At 35.4% G+C, this 18,114-nt stretch overlaps 1 protein-coding gene across 1 annotated transcript in view; it reads left to right on the top strand.

The window, feature by feature from the left end:
* DNAH14 (dynein axonemal heavy chain 14) overlaps positions 1–18,114 on the top strand; it is a 376,422-nt gene that overhangs the window by 61,732 nt on the left and 296,576 nt on the right. The window contains exon 11 of the mRNA XM_074385260.1: positions 6,637–6,887. Within this exon, the coding sequence (XP_074241361.1) occupies positions 6,637–6,887 (251 nt within the window). The remainder of the gene's footprint in view (positions 1–6,636; positions 6,888–18,114) is intronic.

The following is an 18,114-nucleotide window of genomic DNA, read 5'->3' on the forward strand; positions in this document are numbered from 1 at the left end:
CAAAAAGACACATGCATGCTTATGTTCATTGTAGCACTATTCACAATAGCAAAGACATGGATTCAACCTTGATACCCATCATTAGTGGACTTGATAAAGAAAATCTGACACATATACACTATGGAATACTACCCAACCATAGAGAGAATGAGATCATGTCCTTTGCAACAACATGATGCAGCTGAAGGTCATTTTTAAAAAAAAAAATTTTCTTTAAGTTCTGGGGTCCATGTGCAGATCCTGCAGGGTTGTTACATAGGTATACACATGCCATGGTGATTTGCTGCCTCCATCCCCCCCATCACCTACATTAGGTATTTCTCCTAATGTTATCCCTCTCCACTCTCCCCACCACCTGCTATCCCTCCCCTAACCCACCAAACCCAACAGACCCCAGTGTGTGATGTTCGCCTCTCTGTGTCCATGTCTTCGCATTGTTCAAAACCCACTTATGAGTGAAAACGTGGTGTTTGGTTTGCTGTTCTTGCATCAGGTTGCTGAGAATGATGGTTTCCAGCTTCATCCATGTCCCGGCAAAGGACATGAATGCATTTTTTTATGGCTGCATAGTATTCCAGGGAGTATATGTGCCACATTTTCTTTGTCCAGTCTATCATTGATAGCTGTTTGGGTTGGTTCCAAGTCTTTACTATTGTAAACAGCGCCACAGCGAACATACATGTGCATGTGTCTTTATAATAGAACGAGTTATAATCTTTTAGGTCAGGTGTCCCCAAACTACGGCCCACAGGCCGCATGTGGCCCCCTGAGGCCATTTATCCGGCCCCCCGCCGCACTTCAGGAAGGGGTACCTCTTTCATTGGTGGTCAGTGAGAGGAGCACAGTATGTGGCGGCCCTCCAACGGTCTGAGGGACAGTGAACTGGCCCCCTGTGTAAAAAGTTTGGGGACGCCTGTAGGTGTATACCCAGTAATGGGATTGCTGGGTGAAATGGTATTTCTCGTTCTAGATCCTTGAGGAATCACCACACTGTCTTCCACAATGGTTGAACTAATTTATACTCCCACCAACAGTGTAAAAGTGTTCCTATTTCTCCACATCCTCTCCAGCATCTATTGTCTCCTGATTTTTTAATGATTGCCATTCTAACCAGTGTGAGATGGTATCTCAATGTGGTTTTGATTTGCATTTCTCTAATGACCAGTGATGATGAGCATTTTTTTCATATGTTTGTTGGCTGCATAAATGTCTTCCTTTGAAAAGTGTTTGTTCATATCCTTTGCCCACTTTTGATGGGGTTGTTTTTTTCTTGTTAATTTCTTTTAGTTCTTTGTGCATTCTGGATATTAGCTTTGTCAGATGGGTAGCTTTTAAAAATTTCTCTCATTCTGTTGATTGCTGGTACACTGTAATGATTGTTTCTTTTGCTGTGCAGATGCTCTTAAGTTTAATAATTAGATCCCATTTGTCTATTTTGGTTTTTGTTGCCATTGCTTTTGGTGTTTTAGTCATGAAGTCCTTCCCTATGCCTATGTCCTGAATGGTAATGCCTATGTTTTCTTCTAGGGTTCTTACATTGTTAGGTCTTACATTTAAATCTTTAATCCATCTGGAGTTAATTTTGTATAAAGTGTAAGGAAGGGGTCCAGTTTCAGCTTTCTGCACCTGACTAGCCAGTTTTCCCAATACCATTTATTAAACAGGGAATCCTTTTCCCATTGCCTGTTTTTGTCAGGTTTGTCAAAGACCACATGGTTGTAGATGTGTGGTGTTACTTCCAAGGCCTCTGTTTTGTTGCATTGGTCTATATCTCTGTTTTGGTACCAGTACCATGCTGTTTTGATTACTGTAGCCTTGTAGTATAGTTTGAAGTGAGGTAGCTTGATGCCTCCACCTTTGTTCTTTTTTGCTTAGGATTGTGTTAGCTATATGGGCTCTTTTTTGGTTCCATATGCAATATAAGGTGTGTTTCTTCAGTTCTTGAAGAAAGTCAATGGTAGTTTGATGGGAATAGCATTGAATCTGTAAATTACTTTGGGCAGTATGGCCATTTTCACAATATTGATTCTTCCTAACCATGAACATGGAGTATTTTTCCATCCGTTTGTGTCCTCTTTTATTTCCTTGAATGGTGGTTTGTAGTTCTCCTTGAAGAGGTCCTTCATGTACTTTGTTAGCTGTATTCTTATAAGTATTTTATTCTCTTTGTAGCAATTGTGAAGGGGATTTTGCTCATGATTTGGCTCTCTGTTTGTCTGTTATTAGTGTATAAGAATGCTGCTGATTTTTGCACATTGATTTTGTATCCTGAGACTTTGCTGAAGTTGCTTATCATCTTAAGGAGATTTTGGGCTGAGACAGTGGGGTCTTCTAAATATACAATCGTGTCCTCTGCAAATAGAGACAATTTGAGTTCCTCTTCTCCTAATTGAATACCCTTTATTTCCTTTTCTTCCAATACTATGTTGAATAGGAATGGTGAGAGAGGGGAGACTTCTCTAGTATCAGTTTTCAAAGGGCATGCTTCTGGTTTTTTCCCCATTCAGTATGATATTGGCTGTGGATTTGTCATAAATAGCTTTTATTATTTTGAGATATGTTCCATCAATACCTAGTTCATTGAGAGTTCTTAGCATAAAGGGCTGTTGAATTTTGTCAAAGGCCTTCTCTGCATCTATTGAGATAGTCATGTGGTTTTTGTTTTTGGTTCTGTTTATGTGATGGATTATGTTTATAGATTTGCATGTGTTGAATGACACCTACTTGATCGTGATGGATAAGCTTTTTGATGTGCTGTTGCATTCAGTTTGCCGGTATTTTAATGAAGATTTTTGCATCAGTGTTCATCATGGATATTCCCCTGAAATTTTGTTTTTTAGTTGCGTCTCTGCCAGGTTTCGGTATTGGAATTATGTTGGTCTCATAAAACAAGTTAGGGAGGATTCTCTTTTTTTTGTATTGTTAGGAATAGTTTCAGAAGGAATGGTATCAGCTCCTCTTTGTACTTCTGGTAGAATTCAGCTGTGAACCCATTCAGACCTGGACTTTTTTTGGTTGGTAGGCTATTAATTGCTGCTTCAACTTGAGACCTTGTTATTGGTCTATTCAGGGATTCAACTTCTTTCTGGTATAGTCTTTGGAGAGTGTAAGTGTTCAGGAATTTATCCATTTCTTGATTTACTGGCTTATCTCCACAGAGTTGTTCATAGTAATTTCTGATGATTTTTTGTTTTTCTGTGGATTTGGTGGTGATATCCTTTTAATTATTTGTTATTGCACCTATTCGATTCTTCTCTCTTTTCTTTTTTATTAGCTTGGCTAGCAGTCTATCTATTTTGTTGATCTTTTTAAATAACCAGCTCCTGAATATATTGATTTTTTGAAGGGTGTTTTGCATCTCTATATCCTTCAGTTCTGCTCTGGTCATAGTTATTTCTTGTCTTCTGCTAGCTTTTGAATTTGTTCGATCTTGCACCTCTAGCTCTTTTAATTGTGATGATAGGTTGTCAATTTTAGATCTTTCCTTGCTTCTCATGTGGGCATTTAGTGCTATAAATTTCCCTCTAGACACTAGTTTAAATATGTCCCAGAGGTTCTAGTACACTGTGTCTTCACTTTCATTGGTTTTGAAGAACATCTTTACTTTTGCCTTCATTTCATTATTTATCCAGTAGTCTTTCAGGAGCAGGTTGTTCAGTTTCCATGTAGCTGTGCAGTTTTGAGTGAGTTTCCTAATCCTGAGTTCTAACTTGATTGCACTGTGGTCTGAGAGACTGGTTGTTGTGATTTCTGCTCTTTTTGCATTTGCTGAGGAGTGATTTACTTCCAATCATAAGTGCAGTGTGGTGCTGAGAAGAATGTATATTCTGTGGATTTGGGGTGGAGAGTTCATTAGATGCCTATTAGGTCCACTTGGTCCAGATCTGAGTTCAAGTCTTGGATAGCCTTGTTAATTTTCTATCTTGTTTATCTGTTTGATATTGACAGTGGAGTGTTAAAGTCTCCTACTATTATTGTGCGGGAGTCTAAGTCTCTGTAGGTCATTAAGAACTTGTTTTATGGGCCGGGCGCGGTGACTCAAGCTTGTAATCCCAGCACTTTGGGAGGCCGAGGCGGGTGGATCACGAGGTCGAGAGATCGAGACCATCCTGGTCAACATGGTGAAACCCCGTCTCTACTAAAAATACAAAAAATTAGCTGGGCATGGTGGCACGTGCCTGTAATCCCAGCTACTCAGGAGGCTGAGGCAGGAGAATTGCCTGAACCCAGGAGGCAGAGGTTGCGGTGAGCTGAGATCGCGCCATTGCACTCCAGCCTGGGTGACAAGAGCGAAACTCCATCTCAAAAAAAAAAAAAAAAAAAAAAAAAAGAACTTGTTTTATGTATCTGGGTGCTCCTGTATTGGGTGCATATATATTTAGAATAATTAGCTCTTCTTGTTGCATTGATACTTTTACAGTTATGTAATGCCCTTTTTTGATTCTTTTTATCTTTGTAGGTTTGAAGTCTGTTTTATGAGAGACTAAGATTGTAACCCTTTCTATTTTTTTGCTCTCCATTTGCTTGGTAAATCTTCCTGCATCCCTTTGAGTCTATGTGTGTCTTTGTATGTGAGATGGGTTTCCTGTATACAGCACACTGATGGATCCTGACTTTTTATCCAATTTGCCAGTCTGTCTTTTGATTGGGGCATTTAGCTTGTTTACATTTAAGGTTAATATTGTTCTGTGTGAATTTGATCCTGCCATTTTGGTACTAGCTAGTGTTGTATCCAAGTGAGTTGTTAGGAAAGTGCCACACGCTCTGAGATCAAATCAGGAGTCCTTTATTTGCCAGCAAATGAGAGATGGCTAATGCTCAAAATTCTCTCGGCCCTGAGGAAGGGGCTTGATTCCTTTTTATACCTTGCTTAGGAAAGGGCAGGGGAGGCTAGCTGAAGCATAATTTACAGAAGCAGAACAAGCCAGTTAGATAAGGAGGCTGGTAACCAGGAGGCAGGAGGTTCTCATGATTGTTGATTACTAAGGAGGATATACACAAGCGGTTCCCATGATTGCTAGTTACCATGTCGGGTATTTGGTACTTGTCATATAGTCAATCAAGGGGGAATTCACAAGAGCAAATGGGCTTGCCAAGCAGGATGTGATTGCATTGGTTATATGTTTCTATAGTTCTAAGTGCAACACGACCCAGCACAGTAGCATGACCTGTGTATGCACTTTAAAGGAGAAATGGTTGGAGGGGTGAAATGGAAATTAAGATGGAGTCTGTCTGATTCTCAGCAAGATGGAGTCTGTCTGGCTAACACAGGGTAGGTTAGCACACTGGTTGTTTTGCCCATTAGTTGATGCAGTTTCTTCATTGTGTCCATGCTGGTTTTTTTTTTTTTTTTATGTTTAGTGCTTCCTTCAGGAGCTCTTGTAGGGCAGGCCTGGTGGTGATAAAATTGCTCAGCAATTGCTTGTCCATAAAGGATTTCATTTCTCCTTCACTTATGAAGTTTAGTTTGGCTGGATATGAAATTCTAAGTTGAAAATTCTTTTCTTTAAGGATGTTGAATATTGGCCCCCACTCTCTTCTGGTTTGTAGGGTTTCTGCTGACAGGTCCACTGTGAGTCTGATGGGCTTCCCTTTGTGGGTAACCTGACCTTTCTCTCTGACTGCCCATAGCAGTTTTTCCTTTATTTCAACTCTGGTGAATCTGATGATTGTATGCTTTGGTGTTGCTCTTTTTGAAGAATATCTTTGTGGTATTCTCTGTATTTCCTGTATTTGAATGTTGCCCTGCCTTGCTAGGTTGGGAAAGTTCTCCTGGATAATATCCTGAAGAGTGTTTTCCAGCTTGGATTCATTCTCCCCATCACATTCAGGTACACCAATCAAATGTAGTTTGGTCTCTTATCATAATCCTGTATTTCCAACGAGTCCCATTGAGATGACCCTGGTACCTTGGTTGGAAATGCGGAGATCACTCGCTGTCTGTGTTGCTCTCACTGGGAACTGTGCTCCGAAGCTGTTCCTATTTGGCCATCTTGGTGGAATGACTCCCTGGAGGTCATTATTTTAAGTAAACTGACACAGGAACAGAAAACCAAATACCACATGTTGTCATATGTAAGTAGGAGATAAACATTGTTACACATGGGGACAGAGATGGGAACAATAGACACTGGGGATACTGGGGACTGCTTGAGGGAGGAGGGTGAGGGGAGGGTATGGGTTAGAAAGCTAACTATTGCATACTGTGGTCACTACCATGTGATGGAATCATTCATACACCAAGCCTCAGTAACACACAATTTAACCATGTAACAAACCTGCATGTGTACCCTCAGAACCTAAAAGTAAAAACAATGTAATTTTCATATGGTTAAATTTAAATCTACTATTTTATTATTTGTTCATGGTTAATTCCATCTGTCTTTTTTTTTCTCTGTCCTTCCTTTCTGGCTTCTTTAGTATTATTTGAAGAATTTTTAGAATTGTATTTTAATTTATCTCCTGCTTTTTAGGCCTCCCTTTAAATCATTTTTTCCTCAAGGTATTAGATAGCAATTCTTAACATTCACATCTAATTAAAGTCAACATTGGTAATAAAAATTACTGTAAATAGAAATCATACTATATTAACATAGACTATCAACACTTGTTTCTCAATTGCTTTTTAAATTGTAGGTTGCAGAAAAGAATGAAATAAAAGAGTATTTTGAGTCAAAACTCTCTGAAGATGACACAACACATTTTAAGCTGCCTAAATATCAACGTTTATTAGAAACGTTTTTCAAGTTTGTGATGCTGGTTGACTACATATTTCAGGAACTCATTCGTCAACTTATGAACACTGCAGTCACACTACTTTTGGAATTATTTAATGGTTCTGCTGGAATGCCATTTTCAATGGAAAAAAAGAATGAAAATCTTATCAGGTAAATTACGCTTTTGAACTCAAAAAGTAACTTATAGTATTTTAACATATTGGCGCATATGGAGGAAATAATTCAGTAATTTAAGCTAGAGTTGGAAAATTCTTCTTGTGGCAGAGTACATGTACTCATTTTTGCTATTATCAGAACTTGTTATTTGGTGATACTTAATATTGGTGCCATATAAAATAGAGGATCCCCAGTAAAATTTGAATTTCACATAAGCAATATTCAAGTATTACCTATATTAAAAATTATTGTTTATGTGAAACTCAGATTTCTCTGATAATTTAGCAAATATATTTTTATTTGCTAAATCTGGCAATTCTGTGCCTAGGTGTACTCTGTCTTCCAAGTTCAGAGTTAGTTTTTAAAGATACGTGAGAATGCTGGAAGGAGTCAGTTCCAGGAAATAGCTGTTGAATATTTTCCCAATGAAAAAACTATTTGAAAAACACTTTTATCTTCTAGTTAAACACTACTGTTAAAAACAAAGCATTTTTCTTATTTTCCACAACTGGATATATCTACTGTAACTAGTGAAACAGGAATATTAATTGAAATGATGGAATACTTTGTACCTGGTGAAACAGGAATATTAATTAAAATGATGATATACTTTAATTTGTATTAACTATCAAAATTTAATTATATCATTTTAGGCTAATTAAAGTTTTATTATAACTAGGTAACTAAAATAGTTCAAAAAATTTTGCAAATTATTCCAAATAATGTATTGTTTTTCTAATTATTACTGAATCTACAGAGCTAACATCACTTATCTAAGGCCTTAAAACTGGTTTGAGTCAGTGACTGGATTTTAATCTATGTGAGAACACAACTATTTAATGATAATGCATTATAATTTGTTTCCTTTAAAACAATGTGTGTGTATGTTTAGGAAAGGTCTTTATATTCTGAACATAGTTCTTTTTAAAAAATATTATAAATCATCATATTATAGAAAATTTAGGAAACAAATATCACTGTTAATTTCTTCACTTAATTACAATGTCTTAGCATTTTAATTTAATTTTTATAGTCTTTTCCTTTATGTTTTTCCATTGTTGTAATCCTAGTATGCTATTTTATAGCTCATTTTTTAAACACAATGTCTCCTGTATGCATTTTTTATGTTATAGGAAGAATGTGTATAGGTGAGGCACAGTGGCGCACTTTGGGAGGCCAAGCAAGATGGATTGCTTGAGCCCAGGAGTTCAAGACTAGTCTAGGCAACATAGCAAGACCTTGTCTCCACAAAAAATACAAAAATTAGCTGTGCACAGTGGCACATGCCTGTGGTCCCAGCTACTTGGGAGGCTGATAAGAATTACATGAGCCTTGGAGGTTGAGGCTTCAGTGAGCTGTGAAGCCTCAACTGTACTCCAGCCTGGGCAACAGTGAGATCCTATCTCAAAAAAAAAAAAAAAAAAAAAAAAAAAAAAGGAAAAAAAGAAGCATATGTAGGTTTAAGTAGATCTTTTTGTGGAGTCAGATCACCTGGTTTCTAATTTCTGATTTGTTTCTGGCTAGTTTAACTTAATTGAGCTATTAACCCAACAGAGGTTGAATAAATTTGGCATAGTGGCTCACACCTGTAATCCCAACACTTTGGGAGGCTGAGGTGGGAGGATCACTTGAGTCCAGGAGTTCAAGACCAGTCTGGGCAACAAAGGGAGACCCTGCATCTACAAAAAAAAATTTAAGAAAATTAGCCAGGCATGATGCTGCATACCTGTAGTCCCAGCTACTCGGGAGGCTGAGGTGGGAGGATCGCTTGAACCCAGGAGGTCAAGGCTGCAATGAGCCATGATCATGAAATAAATAAGTAAATAAATACTTTAGACTTCAATTTCCTCATCTATATAACAAAGATAACAGTAATATCTACACCATAATGATGTTTGAGAATAAACACAGTCAATGCCTGATAAAAATCATCAATCATTATTGGATCTGTTTCCATTGACCTCTTAACAGTATTGATTGGTATAATATTTCCATAATGATTAATGGTGTTGAGCATCTTTTTATGTGCTTTTTGGCCATTTGTATATGTTCCTTAAGGAAATATCTATTCAAAATCTTTGTTCATTTTTAAATTGCGTTAATTAATTAATTAATTAAGATAGGGTCTTGTTGTGTTTCTCATACTGGTCTTGAACTCCTGGGCTGAAGTGATACTTTCACCTCAGCCTCCCACATAGGTGGGACTACAGGTTCATGCCATCATGCTCAGCTAAATTATTTGTCTTTGGATTGCTGAGTTGTAAGAGTTCTTTATTAGATTCTGTGGGTCATCTTTTCTTTTTTAATTTATTAGATTCTGTGGGTTATCTTTTCTTTTTTATCCTGTGGAGTAAAAAAGTTTTAATTTATAATTTTTATTTAATTTTTTATTTTATTTTTATTTAACTTTTGTTTGGTTGATTGTGCTTTAAGTGTATCTAAGAAATCATTGCCTAATCCAAAGTCTTGAAGATTTGCTCTTGTTTTCATCTAAGATCTTATAACTTTAGCTCTTGCATTTAAGTCTTTGATGCATTTTGAGTTAATTTTTGTATATGGTATGAGATAGGGGTCCAAATTCCTTCTTTTGCATGTGAATATCTAATTGTTCTAGAACAATTTATTGAAAAGAGTAACACTATTTCTTTCTCCATTGAATTTTTGTGACACCCTAGTTGACAGTCAGCTGACCAAAAATGTATGGGTTTATTTTCAGACTCTCAGTTTTATTTTATTGCTCCATGTCTGTCATTATGTTGGTATCATATTGTCTTGATGATTGAAGCTTTGTAGTAAGTTTTGAAATTGGGAATGGAGAATTTTCTAACATTGCTCTTTTTTTTCAATGTTTTATTGGCTATTCTGGGTTGTCATTGCTTTTGATGTTTTAGTCATGAAGTCCTTGGCTATGCCTATGTCCTGAATGGTTTTGCCTAGGTTTTCTTATAGGGCTTTTTTGGTGTTAGGTTTTATGTTTAAATATTTAATCCATCTGGAGTTAATTTTTGTATAAGGTGTAAGGAAGGGGTCCAATTTCAGCTTCCTGAATATGGCTAGCCAGTTTTCCCAACACCGTTTATTAAATAGGGAATCCTTTTCCCACTGCTTGTTTTTGTCAGGCGTGTCAAAGATTAGATGGTTATAGATGTGTGGTGTTATTTCTGAGGCCTCTGTTCTATTCCATTGGTCTATATGTCTGTTTTGGTACCAGTACTATGCTGTTTTGATTATTGTAGCCTTGTGTTATGGTTTGAAGTCAGGGAGTGTGCTGCCTCCAACTTTTTTTTTTTTTTTTCTTAAGATTGTCTTGGCTATGTGGGCTTTTTTTTGGTTCCATATGAAGTTTAAGGTGGTTATTTCCAATTCTTTGAAGAAAGTCAATGGTGGCTTCATGGGGAGAGCATTGAATCTATAAATTACTTTGGGCAGTATGGCCATTTTTCACAATATTGATTCTTCCTAACCGTGAATATGGAATGTTTTTCCATCTGTTTGTGTCCTCTCTTATTTCCTTGAGCAGTGGTTTATAGTTCTCCTTGAAGAGGTCCTTCACATTCCTTGTTAGTTGTATTCCTAGGTATTTTATTCTCTTTGTAACAGTTGTGAATGGAGATCACTTATGATTTGACTATTACTAGTGTAAAGGAATGCTTGTGATTTTTGCATATTGATTTTGTATCTAGAGACTGCTGAAGTTGCTTATCATCTTAAGGAGATTTTGGGCTGAAACAATGAGGTCTTCTAAATATAGAGTCATACTGTCTGCAAATAGAGACAATTTGAGTTCCTCTTTTCCTAATTGAATATGCTGTATTTCTTTTTCTTGCCTGATTGCCCTGGCCAGAACGTCCAATCCTATGTTGAATAGGAGTGTTAAGAGAGGGCACCCTTGTCTTGTGCCAGTTTTCAAAGAGAATGCTTCCAATTTTTGCCCATTCAGTATGATACTGACTTCGGGTTTCTCATAAATAGCTCTTATTATTTTGAAATACAATCCATTGATACCTAGTTTATTGATAGTTTAGCATAAATGCTGCTGAATTTTGTTGAGGGTCTTCTGCATCTATTGAGATAATCATGTGGTTGTTGTCTTTGGTTCTGTTTCTGTGATGGATTACATTTATAGATTTGTGTATGTTGAACCAGCCTTGCATCCCAGGGATGAAGCTGACTTGATCATGTTGGATAAGCTTTTTGATGTGCTGTTGCATTTGGTTTGCCAGTATTTATTGAGGATTTTTACATCAATGTTCATCATGGATATTGGCCTGAAATTTTATTTTTTAGTTGTGTCTCTGCCAGGTTTTGGTATTAGAATGATGTTGGTCTCATAAAATGAGTTAAGGAGGATTCCCTCTTTTTCTATGGTTTGGAATAGTTTCAGGAGGGGTGGTACCAGCTCCTCTTTATACATCTGGTAGAATGTCTGCTCCTGGACTTTTTTTTGTTTGATAGGCTATTAATTGCTACCTCATTTTCGGACCTTGTCATTGGTCTATTCAGGGATTCAACTTCTTCCTGGTTTAGTCTTGGGAGGATATAAGTGTCCAAGAATTTATCCATTTTTTCCCTAGATTTACTAGTTTATATGTGTAGAGGTGTTGGTAGTACTCTCTGATGGTAGTTTGTAATTCTTCCTGAAATATCTAAAAGATTCATCTGTGAAGTCTAGGCCTCTCTTTTTTGTGTGGGATGTATTAAAATTAGTAATTAAATCTCTTCACTAGTTAGAGATTTATTTCGATTTTCTATTTATTCTTGGTAAAATTTTGGTAATTTATGTCTTTTTAGGGTATTGTCCATTTTATCTAACTTGTTTAAACTATTGGTATACAGTTGTTTATAGTATTCACTTCTAATTGTTTTAATTTTTGTAAGGTCAATAGTGATATCTCCTCTTTTATTAAAGATTTTAGTAATTTGAAGCTTTTAAAAAATTTTCTTAGTCTAGTTAAACATTTGTTAATTTTGTTAAACTTTTTAAAAAACCAACTTTTGGTTTTATTGATTTTCTTGTCAGTTAAAAAAAAAAAAAAAAAAAAAAGCCCTAACAAGTTAATTTTAAAATGGGTAAAAGATCTAAGCAGGTATTTCACCAAAAAAGAAACAGATTATAAATAAGTGCTTTAAAGATGCTATACATCATTAGAGGTAAGAGAAATGCAAATTCAAATCACAATGAGACACTTTTACATACCTACCAGAATGGCTGAAACAATACCACTTATACAAAGTGCTCATGAGGATGAGAAACAACTGGAACTCTAATATGTGGCTGGTAGGAATGCAAAAGGATACAGTTGCTCTGCAAAACAATTGAGCAATTATTTACAAAGATAAACATATACTTACCCTGTAATCTAGCAAACATATTCCTAGCCATTTATCACCCAAAATCAGAAAACATTTTTCTGGTTTTTCTATGCAAAAAACCATGCATAAATGTTTAGAATGGCTCTATTCACAATTGTTCCAAACTGGAAGTAATCTAAATATCTATAAATGGATATCCATGAAATGGAGTACTTCTCAGCAATAAAAATGAGTGAAGTATTATAACATATGCAACATGAATGAATCTCAAATGTTAAGTGGAGGAAACCAGACTCAAAAGACTATATATTATATGATTCCATTTGTATGATATTTTGACAAACTAAAACTAGAACAGAAATCATGTCAGTGATTGCTATGCACTCAGTGGGGGTGAGGGGAAGTTTCTTTAAAAGAGGCTGATGGAATTTTTTAGATGGCAGAAATAAAGCACATATCACTTGTCAGATACTTTGTTAGACCCTGGACATACAATGCTGAGGAAAACAGACAGTTTGCTTTAATGTAGTTTACAGTCTGGAGGAAAGGAGAGAGATTAATCTACTGATCACAGGAATATATTTAACATTACAATAAATGCCGCAAAGGAAATGTTTAGGGTACTGAATCTGGTCTGGACAAATATTTATTGATAGGAGTTAATGAGGAAATCAGGAGGAAAGGATGGTCAAGTAATCCCTAAAAAAATATATTATATACCCTACAGAACAATAAGCATGTTTGAAAAGTGAGAACAAGATAGTATGACAAGAATAAAGTGATAAGAAAAATAGCACAAGATATGATGTGATTGGCCAAACTTATAAATAATAAATGTCTTTTCTATCATCCTAAAAGTTTCTGGAGAATTTTGTTATAAAATCAACTAATCCTAAATCATCTTTGCAACCTGTGGGTGCCAAGTGTACAGTGTTTCAAAAAGTAAAAGTCTGTATATTTTAGGTGATAAAACAGATCTCGATACATTTAAAATGGTTAAAATTATACAGAGTATGTTCTCTGACCAACCTAAATTAGAATTAGAAATCAATAACAGAAGAAAGTTTGGGAAAGGTCAAAAATATATGGAAATTAAATAACATATTCTTAAATAACCAGTGAGTCAAAGCAGAAATCATAAGGGAAATTAGAATAAAATTAGGTTTTAGTAAATGAATAAAAATGAAAACACAGCATACCAAAACTTACTAAAGGCAGCAAAGGCAGTGCTTAGAGAGAATGTATACATGTAAAAACTACATGATATCTGTGTTCTACAAATATTTTCTCCCAGTCCATAAGTTGTCTTAATTTTCTTAAGTGTCATTTGATAAACAGCATTTTTAATTTTGATGAAGTCCATCTTATCTATTTTTTCTTTTAAAGATTTGGGCTTTTGCTTTCCAATCTAAAGATTGTTTCCTAATTCTGCAGCATGATGGATTTTTCCAATATTTTCTTTTAGAAGTTTTATACTTCTGGATTTTACATTATATCTGTGATCCTTTTTGAGTTAATCTTTGCAAATGGTATAAGGTATGGTTTGAGGTGTATATTGTTATATATAGGTATTTAATTACTCAAATAGTTTGTTGAAAAGACTAATCTTCCTCCAGACAATTACCCTAACATCTTGTAGAAAATTTTTTAATTATATATATTTGCAAGTCTATTTCTGAATGCTCTTTTCTAGTCCAGTGATCTGTGAATCTGTCCTTTCATCAATACCTCACAGTCTTTATAATTATAATTTTATAATAAGTCTTGAAATCAGGTAGTATGTGTTCTTCAACTTTGTTTCTGTTTTTCAAAATTGTTTTGACTCTTAATTCATTTACCTTTTCATATATATCTTACAATTAGCTAGCAGATTTCTCAAAAGGCCTAGTGAGATTTTGATTGAGATTGCATTGAATACATAGATCAATTTGGGGAGAATCCATGTCTTAACAATATTCAGTCTTTTAAGCCCTGAACATGGTATACTTTGTTTGTTTAGGTCTTCTTTGATTTGTCTCATCAGTGTTTTATAGAACTCAGTGTACAAATATTGCACATTATTGTTTTAAACTACCAATTTCATATTTTTTGATATTGTTAAAAATGGTGCCCTATTTTAAATACAGTTTCTAATAGTCATTGCTAGTATAAAGAAATATGATTGATTTTGTATATTGACCTTGTATCTGTAATCTTACTAAGCTCACTTATCAGTTGTAATAACTTTTCTTTGGTAGAAAATTTAAGAATTTCTACTTAGACCAAGTGTCAACAAAATATAACCCATAGGCTAAATCCTGTGGCAGTCAGTTTTTATGAGTTAGTTTTGTTGGACTATAGCCACACCTATTTGTTTACCTATTGTCTGTGGCTACTTTTGCACTACAAAGGCAGAATTAAGTTGTAATAAAGACCACCATATATGGTCCACAAAAAGTAAACTATTTCCTATCTGGCCCCTTACAGAAAAGGTTTGCTGACCCATGCTCTAGAGTAACCACTAAAAGATAGTGATAGGATGTCCGACAAACTGATAGAAGGAAAAATATTAAAAGAATAACAAATTAGATTAATCTAAAAGTAAGTATTCTTACAGGCTAGTACAAATGATTTTTGTTACTTTTATTACTTCCATGATACTGCTAAAACTCTAGAACTCTTTAACTCCATTTATTTTTCTCTTGCCTTTTACAGCATTCTTTCACTATACTTTAAATAGATTCTTAGTTCATATATTTTAACTCCAGAAGACATTAAAAGTATTGTTTTAAATAAATGGTCAATATCCATTTATGTTTACCCATACAATTACCACTTCTTGTGTTGTTTCTTTTTATTTGTTTCTGTTTGTGTGGGATCATTTTCTTTCTTCCTGAAAAACAATCTAGTATTTCTTTCAGTGCAGGAATGCTGGGAAACAGTTCCCTCAGTTTTTAATTGTTGAAAAACATCTTTATGTCACCATCATTTATAAAGGATATTTTCACTGGGTCTAAAGTTCTAGATAATGTGAGACTCTTTTGAAAGATTTCTCAGTTTAATTTTTAAAACATTTTTATTTTGGGTTTGGGGGTACATGCGCAGTTTCTTATATAGATAAACATACATCATGGGGGTTTGTTGTACATATTATATTACCCAGGCATTAAGCTCAGTACCCAGTAGTGATCCTTTTCTTCCCCTCTTTCTCCTTCCACATTCCCTGCTCAAGTAGAACTCAGTGTCTGTTGTTTCCTTCTTTGTGTTCGTAAGTTATTATTTAGCTCCCACTTATAAGTGAAGACATGCAGTATTGGTTTTTTATTTCTGCATTAGTTTGTTGAGGGTGATCACCTCCAGATCCATCTGTGTTCCTGCAAAAGACATGCTCTTGTTCTTTTTCATGGCTGCATTGTATTACATGGTGTATACATACCACATTTTCTTTATCCAGTCTGTCATTAGTGGGCAAACAGTGCTTCAGTGAACATTGGTGTTCATGTGTCTTTATGGTAAAATGCTTTATGTTTCTTTGGGTATATACCCAATAACAGGATTACTGGGTTGAATGGTAGTTCTGTTTTTGACTCTTTGAGGAATTGCCATACTGTTTTCCACAATGGTTGAACTAATTTACATTCCAAGCAACAGTGTGTAAGGGTTCCCTTTTCTCTACAACCTCACCAGGATCCATTAATTTTTTTACTTTTTAACAATAGCCATTTTGATTGGTGTGAGATGGTATCTTATTGTCATTTTGATTTTCATTATTCTAATGATCACTGATATTCAACTTTTTTTACATATGTATATTGGCTGCTGTATGTCTTTTTTTGTGAAGTGTTCGATCATATTCTTTGCTAACTTTTTAATGGAGTTGTTTTTCTCTTGTAAATTTGTTTAAGTTCCTTGTAGATGCTGGATATTAGACCTTTGTCAGATGCAAAGGTTGCAAATATTTTCTCCCATTCTTTAGGTTGTCTAATTACTCTGTTGATAGTTTCTTTTCCTGTGCATAAGCTCCTAAGTTTAATTAGACCCTGTTTGTCAATTTTTGCTTTTGTTGCAAAATGACTTTTTGTGTCTTCATCATTAAATCTTTACCCATTCCTGTGTCCAAAATGGTACTACCTAGATTGTCTTCCAGGGTTTTTATAGTTTTGGATTTTACATTTAAATCTTTAATCCATCTTGAGTTGATTTTATACATGGTGTGAGGAAGGGGTCGAGCTTTACTTTTGCATTTGGCTAGCTAGTTATCGCAGCACCATTTATTGAATAGGGAGTGTTTCCCCCATTGTCAGCTTTGTCAAAGATCAGATGGTCATAGATAATGGGCCTTATTTCTGGGATCTCTGTTCTGTTCCATTGGTCTATGTGCCTGTTTTTGCACCAGTACCATTCTGTTTTGGTCACTGTAGCCTTGTAGTATAGTTTGAAGTTGGGTAATGTGATTCCTCCAGCTTTGTTGTTCTTTAGGATTGCCTGGGCTATTCATGCTCTTTTTGGGATCCATATAAATTTTTAAATAATTTTTTTTTAATTCTATGAAGAATGCCATTGGTAGTTTGATAGGAATAGCATTGAATCTGTAAATTGCTTTGGGCAGTATAGCCATTTTAATGATATTTATTATTTTATCCATGAGCATGGGATTTTTTTTTTTTATTTCTTTGTATCCTCTCTGCTTTTTTGAGCAGTGTCTTGTAATTCTCTCATTGTAGAGATCTTTTCTTCCCTGGTTAGCTGTATTTCTAGGTATTTTATTCTTTTTGTGGCAACTGCACAGGAGTTCATTCATGATTTGGCTCTTGGCTTGAATGTTGTTGGTATATAGGAATGCTAGTGATTCTCATACATTGATTTTGTATCCTGCAACTTTGTTGAAGTTGTTTATCAGCTGAAGGAGCAGCTTTGGGGCTGAAACTATAGACATAGAATCATGTTGTCTGCAAACAGTGATAGTTTGACTTCCTCTCTTCCTATTTGGATACACTTTCTTTCTTTCTCTTGCCTAATTGCTCTGGTCAGGACTTCCAATACCATGTTGAATAATAGTGGTGAGAGAGAACATCCTTGTCTTTTGCTGGTTTCATGGGGAATGCTCCCAGCTTTTGCCCTTTGAGTATAATGTTGGCACTGAGTTTGTCATGGATAGCTCTTATTATTTTAAGGTATGTTCCTTCAATATCTAGCTTATTGAGAGTTTTTAACATGAAGGATACTGAATTTTATTGAAAGTCTTTTTTTGCATCTATTGAGATAATCATGTGGTTTTTGTCTTTAGTTCTGTTTATGTGACGAATCACATTTATTGATTTGTGTATGTTGAGCCAACCTTGGATCCTGGGGATGAAGCCTACTTGATCATATTGTATTAGTTTTTGATGTGCTGCTGGATTCAGTTTGCAGGTATTTTGTTGAGGATTTTTGCATCAATATTCATTAAGGATATTGGCTTGAAGGTTTAGTTTTTACATTTGTGTGTGTGTGTGTGTGTGTGTGTGTGTGTGTGTGTGTGTACACGTGCGCACACGTGCACGTCTGCCTGCCAGGTTTTGGTATCAAGATAACACTGGCCTCATAGAATGATTTGGAGAAAGAAGTTCTTCCTCCTCAATTTTTTTGTCATGGTTTCTGTAGGAATGGTACCAGCTCTTCTTTGTACATCTGCTAGAATTTGGCTGCAATTCCATTAGGTCCTGGGCTTTTTTGCTTGGTAGGCTATTATTACTGATTCAATTTGAGAGCTCGTTATTGGTCTGTTCAGGGTATCAGCTTCTTCCTGGCAGTCTTGTGAGGGTTTATGTGTCCAAGAATTTATCCATCTCTTCTAAGTTTTACAGTTTGTGTGCAGAGGTGTTTGTAGTAGTTTCTGATGGTTGTTTTTATTTCTGTGGGTTCAGTAGTAACATGCTCTTCATTGTTT

The sequence above is a fragment of the Saimiri boliviensis genome, chromosome 14, assembly GCF_048565385.1.
Source record: "Saimiri boliviensis isolate mSaiBol1 chromosome 14, mSaiBol1.pri, whole genome shotgun sequence".
Classification (NCBI taxonomy): domain Eukaryota; kingdom Metazoa; phylum Chordata; class Mammalia; order Primates; family Cebidae; genus Saimiri; species Saimiri boliviensis.